Source organism: Vespa mandarinia, chromosome 17 (genome assembly GCF_050613455.1).
Source record: "Vespa mandarinia isolate Hongniang chromosome 17, ASM5061345v1, whole genome shotgun sequence".
Lineage (NCBI taxonomy): Eukaryota > Metazoa > Arthropoda > Insecta > Hymenoptera > Vespidae > Vespa > Vespa mandarinia.
The window spans coordinates 3,607,501-3,617,500 of NC_140826.1; the positions used below are offsets into that span (position 1 = coordinate 3,607,501).

General features: G+C 29.3%; 1 protein-coding gene across 10 annotated transcripts in view; it reads left to right on the forward strand.

The window, feature by feature from the left end:
- LOC118443616 (lachesin) overlaps positions 1–10,000 on the forward strand; it is a 145,657-nt gene that overhangs the window by 80,635 nt on the left and 55,022 nt on the right. For all 10 annotated transcript variants that reach the window (XM_035870857.2, XM_085662114.1, XM_085662115.1 and 7 more), the window contains one exon: positions 6,224–6,561. In XM_035870857.2, coding sequence (XP_035726750.1) covers positions 6,510–6,561 — 52 coding nt within the window. In that variant the 5' untranslated portion in view covers positions 6,224–6,509. The remainder of the gene's footprint in view (positions 1–6,223; positions 6,562–10,000) is intronic.

A 10,000-nucleotide genomic window follows, 5' to 3' on the forward strand; every position in this document is an offset into this window, starting at 1 on the left:
ATTGTCATCCTTTTTATTTGATTAGAAATTAATAAATGATCGATTGAAATATTTCGATCGTATAGATCTTAAAGAATTTTTAAGTTATTTCTTTCTTCATTAAAGTCTATAAATTTTCACGAACTGGAAAGAGAAAGAGAGAGGGTGAGAGAGTGAGAGGGAGCGAAAGAGGAGATTCTAATTATTAAAAAAAAAAAAAAAAAAAAAAAAAAAAAAAAAAGGGAGAAAAAGGAGGAAAAAAAAATTCGTTAGATTCGTCGACAAACTCATAAAACTTGATGAAAGATCGTGTTGTAAAAGTAACCATAGAAAAAAGAAAATCGTCGTCGAAGGTTGAATATTCAGGATATCAGTGGAAAGCGTTTTACGTGCTGGCTCGTATGCGACCTCACATATTTTATATATCTTTATATATATATATATATATGTATATATATATGTATGTATGTATGTATGTATGTATGTATATTCCTGAGTTTGCATCACGTATGTAGATATCTATCCCACCTTTATTCACGATTTTCTACGGGCTAGAATTCCGATTCTGTCTGGAGAAACGCAGAGAGAGAGAGAGAGAGAGAGAGAGAAGTTCTCTACGTTGGACAGCAAGTCTATGTATATATATATATATATATATATATATACTACCTATATATATATATATATATACATATGAATTCAAACCTATATATTCCAACTCGCAATAATTTCTTTTTATCGTTCAATCTGCTTTTCTACTTGAACTTTTTCCCATTATATGTGCATAACTTGATATGAACAATTTCCTTGAATAAATATTTCAATGTTTCTCATTATTTCGTTACATCGATAATTAATAATTATCGATAATGATAAATATTGAATTATTTTCGATATTATCGAATATAATTATCAATAGATATTTATGTAAATATGCATATTCATTGATAATAATTTTTCTTTAACCTTCTACTCTTTCTCTTTCTCTTTAACATTTTTTATGGCATACTTGCAATCAGAATGTTAATTCGTTGTTATTAATTGAAAAAATTCAATTAATAACTCTGTTTTCGTAATATGTTCCACATAATTGATAACTATTGATAACAATGAATATCAGATTACTTTATTCGATTCACGCATTCATCTTCGATCACACCTTTTTCTCACCTATACGAAACACCCGAAAAAGTATCACTAATCCATCCACCCATTCATTCTTCCCCCCATTTTGTAGAATACAACGGGGAGTATCGTTATTATTAATTTATTAATTGCGTTATCTTTGTTCGTAACGTTATTGCAATTATTATATCGTGCTTGGTGTATCCGTTAATGGAGATAAAGTTAGACACGGAGAAGGCGCGTAGAATATCGGCAGGAGAGTTTGAACGAAGAAGGAATAAGGTAACTTTCGAGACGATGCGAGAGATCTCTCCCTTCTCACTCTCTCTCTCTCTCTCTCTCTCTCTCTTTCTCTCTCTCTCGCCATGTTTAACAAAGAACGGTGATCCAATATATGTCGGCCGTACCGTACGCAAATGTCAGCGACAGCTTAAATAAACTAGTTTCATAAGCGTCGCGCATGCTACTAGTGCAAAAGGTGCAAGGGAGAACACTCTCTCTCTCTCTTTCTCTCTCTATGTATATATATATATTCCTTTCCCTCTCTCTCTCTCTCTCTCTCTCTCTGTCTCTCTCTCTGTCTCTCTCTCTCTCTCTCTCTTTATACGCTGCGTTCGAGGTCATGCGAGCGACGGCGGGGTACGGCTTTTAGATTTATTTCCTTCCTCATAAATTTGACGCAACCCTCCTCACCTAAAATACCCGACTATCTACCTACGATCATCGTTGATGAATCGGCCATGCCATTTACGATGAACAACACGGTTGAATTATTTATCGTTCATATTATTGCACGAATACTTGGAATAGTTCGACCGATGTTATCTGTTTTTTCTTTTTTTTTTCTTTTTTAATTTTTCTTTTCTTTTCTTTTTTCTTCTTCTATCTCTTCTCTTCTTATGTTTTGCTTAATACCTTTTCAGTTGCTTAATTGTACAGATATTATATATATATATATATATATATATATATATATATATATATATATATATTCGCAAAAGCGAATGTACTTTAGGAATAAAAATTGTTATCGAAATTGACGTTATCAGATGATATATTGTCTTATTGATAAGAGCTACTTTATTATTATTATTATTATTATTATTATTATTATTATTATTTAATATTTATATCGTATCAATTTCATAGTGAATTATCGTAATAATTTGTGTCGGTAAAGATTGACGAATTTTAATATGCTCGCTCGCGATTAAAAAAAAAAAAAAAAAAAAAAAAAAAGAAACAAGGCAGCAAAAAAAGGGCTAAATTAAAAATTTACTTCGTTTACTTTCTCCCTTTTTCTCGTCTTATTTTACGATGACAAACATTACGAAATCTATATACACGGGACTTGCAACCATAGATACATGTGTCTTATTTATTGTTTAACGATGGATCAATTGTTTGACATGCTAGATTTATAAAATATATAAAGTTGGCGTACAGGGAAAATATCTTCTCTATATTTCTCTTTAGAGATAAACGTTCTTTAGAACAGATCCTTAAATTTTTGTCAATATTTGTACGTCAGTTGTAGTAACATTGTCGAATAAATATTCAATTTATATCGTCAGTTCCAATTTGAGATACAGGAATACGTAATAGAATCGTCAGAATAATTACTTTCGTACTTTGCTTGATAATGCATTCTATTAGAATCTACATACTTCGCTTGTTACAAATCTATTTTCATTCGTTTATTAAAGAATTTATATTTAATCAGTTGAAATCGTAAAGGTCATATAAAATTGCTTAGGAGGTAGAATTTCTTTTTTCCTTTTTTATCTCTTTTATCTTTTTTTTTTTTTCTTTTTTTCTTTTTAGAACAACCTTTAGAGAAATAAAAAGTTATAATAGTAATTGCTTTTTTTGCTCTTTTTTTGGTTTTTTTCTTCTATATCGAATCATATGGCAATAATTTTCTTTTTTTTTTTTTTTTTTATAGAAATTTTGAAGAAAAAGACATATAATAATAATAGCAAGTTAAAATTATATATCTAATAATGATATAAAGTTTCTAATTGAAATTGATCAAATAATAGTTCACATATATAACGTATATTAACAAAATTGAATAATTTTAACGTGACAAAAGAGAAATATATATTCTTATTCTGCAGTTAGACAGATTCGTTTAAGAGTTAACAAAATTAAGGTGTACGTAGTAGAAGTATTTTGGATGTAGTTAGAAATTCGATAAAGGATATTTTAAATTCGATGTACTTAAAACTCGAACGGAAGATCTAAATGACTTTACGTAAGTGTATATATATATATATATATATATATATATAAATTTTAAATGAAATTAACTTGTTAAGTCGAACGTATCATAGTTAATGAAGATCGAATTAGAATATTTAAACTTTTTTTTCAGTTATATACATATACATATGTATATATATATATATATATGTGTATGAGAATGGGTATCTTCGAGTTCACGTCTGTTAAGAAGCCAATAGCAATATATATATATATATATATATTCGACTTTTCGAGAACGTCCTAACGAACGTCAAACGTTTAGGTAGTTCTACCTGACATCGAATTGATCGATCGACAGTACGAGATCGATTCGATATCGGTAGCTTATTTTTCAAGCGTCTCGTCTCACGATTTTATAAGCGAAGTAGGTATCATCGATATCGCTCAAAAATATAATAATAAAAATAACGTGTGTATGTATACATATATATTTATACATGGTATATATTATATAATATATAATATATATATATATATATATATATATTTATGCAAAGATATATATGTGTATGTATATATTGGATCTCGCCTTGCTCGAGCTATTAGTATCGCGATGGTGGTTCATTGAATATTCGGTATTCATCTTGTGAAACATTTGACAGGCATTAATAGTTGGCTATGAGAAGATTGAAAGGGTTGTTATATCATGATCAAATGTTCTTTCATTTAATCGAAATGGAATATCCTTTTGTTACTTTTTATCCTTTCGATTGAAATAAAGATAAAAATAAAAGGAAATTATTTGGAAGGGAGTAACGAGGATTAATATTAATTAATTATTAATTATAAGGATTATTCATTATTTATATCTATCTATGATCTATAAAAGTATGATTGTATGTAATGAAAAAAAAAGTTCCACATTATATATTTTTCTAATGTTTTTCTATTTATCATAATATATCAATAATATGTTATATTAATATTCTTATACTTGTATTATTATTATTATTATTATTATTATTATTATTATTATTATTATTATTATTATTATTATTATTATATTTCATCTCAATCAATCGAACTCTCTTTTAATTTACTTTCTTAAATCTACACACACACACGCACAGAGAAAAAAAAAGAGAGAAGCCACAAAAGATTTGGACCTCCATTCGTCAAGAATTTCTGAAGATCGAGACACAGCGTTAACACAATATTATCTTCTTATCGTGTAAACGAGTTTTGCAGACAGCTCCGTTAAAGATATCTTTTAATGAGGGTTGAAAGGGAGTAAAATATAAGGATGAAAAGTAAAAGATGGAGAAAGAGGAGAAGAAAAAGTAGAAATGGAAGAAAAATAAGGATAAGGGGGGAGAGTCCAGTTGCTTCCGCGTGGGTAAAAGAAAAAAAGAAAAAAGGATAAAGCAAAATACGATTGTTTCACAATTAAATAAAAAAAAAAAAAAAGAAAAATTGCAATTTTACTCGAAAATATTTTCTTGGAAAATTTGGCCAAATCAAAATTCCCATTATATTTCGTTAGAAAAAGTGAACGATTCATTGTGTGATCTATGAACTATTAAAATATTTCGATCGAAGTTGATGCATGAGAATTCGATTGGAACGAGAGGGTGGACGTTATGAAAAGCGAACGAGAAAGAAAAAGACGGATAGACAAAGAGAGGAAGAGAGAGAATGAATACAGACAGTAGTAGTTTCTCTCTCTCTCTCTCTCTCTCTTTCTCTCCCCCTGTGGGTGGATGGCAAGGGTTGTGACGTTGGGTGGGAGGGCGTATAGTCAGTTTCGAGGTACAAGGGTACACATCGGCAAGCCGAAAGTTCGTTCGGTGGAAACGGACGATAAAGCCATCAATGACGAACCATTCGACGGAAGTCTGCCCGCTGGAAACGTTTCCGGCCTTACCATTTCTCTGACGCGGGTTCTCTTCATCCCTCTCTCTCTCTCTCTCTGTCTCTCTGTCTCTCTGTCTTTTTCTCTTTTTCTTTTGATCGTCCGTCTACCTCTCTCTTGTGCAACAAAACTGTAACCAATAGACATTTTTCGAAAATTAATACACACTTTCTTTTCTTTCCCTTTTTCTTTTCTTTTCTTTTTTTTTTTTTTTTTATTTCTTTTTTTCTTCTTTCTTTCTTTCTTTCTTTTTTTCTCTCTTTTTTTCTTTTTTTTTTTTTCTTTTTTTTTTTTTTTGTATCATGTCAAGTACATCCGTTCAAAAGTTTTCCATTTGATTGACAAAAATTTGATTTCGATTTATTTAATATATTTTACATCTTCATTTTGGAAAATTAAATACGACGAATATATGTCGATGGATTGATATGGGTTTATAATCTATTTTCATTTAATATTTCCGATATATACCAAAGGTTCTCGAACGATTTTTACGAATTAAATTACTCTGTTTTTTTTTTTTTTTTTTTTTTTTTTTTTGTCGACATTTTCCAGGATGTATTCTTTTTTATTTTTCACATGCGCCTGTATTATTATATATGTGTGTGTGTGTGTGTGTGTATGTATGTATCAAGTTTTATAAATTAATATTAATTACATCAATATTGATACGATCCATGATTACACAATTATATTTTTATTAAACAATTATATTATATATATATATATATATATATATATATATTGGTTTAATAAAAATATAATATATATATATTTTATATATAATATAATATATATATATATATATATATATATATATATATATATTGATCGAAAGATTAATATGAATATTTAATAAATAAAAATTGTAAATATCAACAAAGAAAAATTTTCTAAAATGATAAAATGTACTGAAAATTTTCGTCCTTTCGACTTTTTCTTTTTTCTTTTTTCTTTTTAATTATAATATTAAGAATATCGTCTCTTTTATTGTTTCAGGCATGTTATGCGTCAAAAAAATCAACGACGGTGGCTCGCGTGGAAGATGATGTGGTTAAGTAAATAAAGAAAAAAAATAAAAGAGAGAGAGAGAGAGAGTGAGAGAGTGAGAGAGAGAGAGAGAGAGAGAGAGTGAGAGAGTGTGTGAGAGAGAGAGAGAGTGTGTGAGAAGACGAAGTGGGAGGTTAAAGAGGGAGGAAGAAGAAGAAAGACCTGTCTTCATCTTAGAAGACATCATCAAGAGAGACGAGAGGAATCATCAACAGCTGATTCTGATTGGTGCACGATGCTCTGCTATCGCGCTCTTGTCTTTCTTTTTGCTGTCAACGTGCCAATCGGTGAGTTAACAAACGAACTTAATTATTATCGTCCATAATTAATAATCATAATTTTTTTTTTTTTTTTTTTTTTTTGAAATCACATTTATCAACAGATAAATATTTAATTAAATAATTTAACTCTCGTAATGATTATCTTCGGTAAGGACAACGTCGATCGTCTTTATTCCAATCTAATTTTTAATCTTTCATCTTTTTACTTTATAAGTTAATTAGTTCTATTGATGGAATTAATAGAAACGAAAGAAAAATCGTTCGTTGGATCTTTACTTTTTCTTAATTTTTGAAAAACAAATTTTTCTTTTTCTTTTTTCTTTTTTCTTTTTTTTTTTTTCTTTTCCCCCTTTCTTTTCGTACTTTTCGAAGTTAAATTAAAGTAAAGAAATTGTCATCTAATTAAAATAATTTTTCTCTCATTATAGACATGAGACAATATTAATTTCATGGTTTTAGATACGTCAAGAGTACATTGAAAACTGTTTAGAGAATCTATATATATTTTTGGTATATAAAAATTTGCTTTGCTATCATTTACATACGTACGTACGTACGTACATGTGTGTATGTGTGTGTGTGTATGTCTGTCTGTCTGTCTGTGTGTGGATTGGAATAATTTTCACATTTATTTATATAGAAAGACATGTGACAAGTTTTATTGAGACATCCGTTAGATACACTCGATATTTTGTTCCAAATGATAAATTTTATTTGATTGTTTCTATACGTTCATTCATTCGAATCAATTGAATCGACCTATATATACATTTTTATTGACTTATATATTCTATAAAATAATTTTATAATACATATATATCGTTACGAATTAAAGAAATAAAAAGTAATGTGAAAATTAATTAAACAATATACATTATTCCGTTCCTAGTGATAATCATTGATCTATCAAATTGATCTAAGAACTGTTGTATCGATTTAAATTAATTAATTGATATGATAAATCAATGCATATAATAATGTTGCAAAAGAAAACGAGTAATATATATATATATATATATATATATATATATATATATATATATAGAGAGAGAGAGAGAGAGAGAGAGAGAAAGAGATTAATATTTCTGTATACATACATATTCAATAGTATAATAGAAAACGTAGTAAATATATAGAACAATAAGGTATAAAAATAGCGAGATTAGAGTAAAGTAGATATAGGAAAATGTAAGAGGTCAGGGAAGAGCCTTTGGTCGAGTCTGAGAGTTTGAGAGGGGGAGTTTGAGAGTTAGAAGAGGTGGGGTAGATAGGAAAATCAGTCGTTTCTGCCAACGACGATGTCCTGAACAGACGAGAGATGCGCAATGCCGAACCCGTGTTATACGATCCTGAGGAAATAGATTTACTATGTGTATGTATATATCTTACATATACATATATATATGTATATATATATACTTACATATACACACACATATATATGTAGAAACGATCCCTGGTCAACTTCTGGTGCTGATGTTTATTCGACGAAGTGGAGGCAGTGCGTCGCGAACAGCGCTGTGCTTGTCGTTCGAATTAAATTGCCGCGAGCGGCCTCGAGAATGCTTTTCCGTGCGAGAGGAAAACCGTCTGCGTCTGATTTCCGTCCTCTCCTCGATCCGTTTTCTCCTATTCCTTCTTAGAATTTCATTACGTCTTACCAAGCAACGCGATCGCATGAAATCAGAAAACGAATTTGATCTTTTACTTTCTCTCTCTCTCTCACTCTCTTTTTCTTCCCTTCTTCTCTTCTTGATCCTTTTCTCTGTCTCTCTCTTATTATTTTTTCTTTTTTTTTTTTTTCTTATATAATCGATCATCATATCTCCGAGACAATTTAGCATCGGATAAAGTTCTAATACAATTCGATTCTCCTTATTTTTCTTTTTTTTGTTTTTTTTTTTTTTTTTTTGTACGACTTCGTTAATGATCTCTAATATATACATCCAGATTTTTTATTTATTTATTTATTTATTTATTTATTTATTTATTTATTTATTTATTTAGAAATGTCAACGTACTATCATTTCCATATTTTTCTTTTCCTTTTTTCCATCTTCAATTCATCCTTTAACTGGTCCAATGGATATAGCACGTTTATAAATATAACGTGATATGATAAAAAAATGATGTAAACGTTACGATAAAAGTGAAAATAAATATTATAGTAGTAGAATACTATGACAAAAAGGAATGAATAAAGGAAAAATATATTACGTGAAAGAAGAAGAAAAGGAGTATCATAGTTAATGTATAAATATTAACGAAAAGGGATGAAAATAATAAATAATTATGATAAAAATGAGATAATAAAATGTTTATGAAGAAAAATTTTTCTAGATATACGATCTCTTAATCCAAATCAATTCTTTAAAATTTTATTAATTACATAATTATCGTATTTAATTTCAATTGTCAAATAACGAATATATGTTTTATCTAATACAGTAGTTTTTTTTTCGTTTTTTTTTTTTTTTTTTTCTATTCGCGATAAAGTTTTCGAAAGCACAAGTATTTTCTTCGATAAACGTTACGCTCGGTTTTGTTCGAACGAATTCTCACGAAGGAAAGAAACGTTGTGAAAAGGGGCGGATAAGAAAAAGGGAGGGTGAGAAGAAAGAGAGAGAGAGAGAGAGAGAAGGGTGGAAATTCGATCTCTCTTTGCGGCAACAGATAAGATTGTTTGTCCATAACGTGGTCGATCCGATTGTTCGACGCAAAGAAGAAGAACCCTTTCCCTTTTTCTTCGTTTCCGTCTCCCCAAGCCTTCTTCTTCTTCTTCTTCTCTTCCTCCTCCTCCTTTTTTTCTTCCTCTCTTCCTTTTGCTCCCTCCCACTCTCCCTTATCTGAAAACAACGAGCCTTCCGGCCAAATTGCTTGGCCCGAGCAAAACGTGATTAATCGCTCTCGTTTTCTTTTTCCTTCTAATCTCCCCCTTCTTCATCGCTACTTTCCTTCTAATCTACGCTCGATAATCGAATAAATCTTTGCCACTTTTTCTCTCTCTCTTTCTCTCTCTCTCTTTCTCTCTTTATCTCTCTCTTTTTCTCCTTCTTCCTCCCCCATCCTCCCACTTTTTATATAAAATTACATTAAAAAAAAAGAAAAAATATCATAGTTGTCTCTCATTCGCGTGGATAAAATTAAAAGAGAAGAAAAAGAGAATGATAAAAATTAATAAAATATATTCATGTAATATTATTTGTCTTCGCGTTGAAGATTCTTTTTCCAATTAGCATAATCCACTTTTCCTTTTTTTTTTCCTTTCATTTTATTTTTCTCTTTTTTTCAATCTTTCTTCTTTTCTTTTTTTTTTTCTTTTTCCTTTTTTTCTTTCTTTTTTTTTTTTCAACTATAACGACGATCCAACAGTATTACTTTTCTTCATTTTTACGTAGAATAGATTTAATAAATCAAAACAGTACGGTTGAATTAATGAGATTGA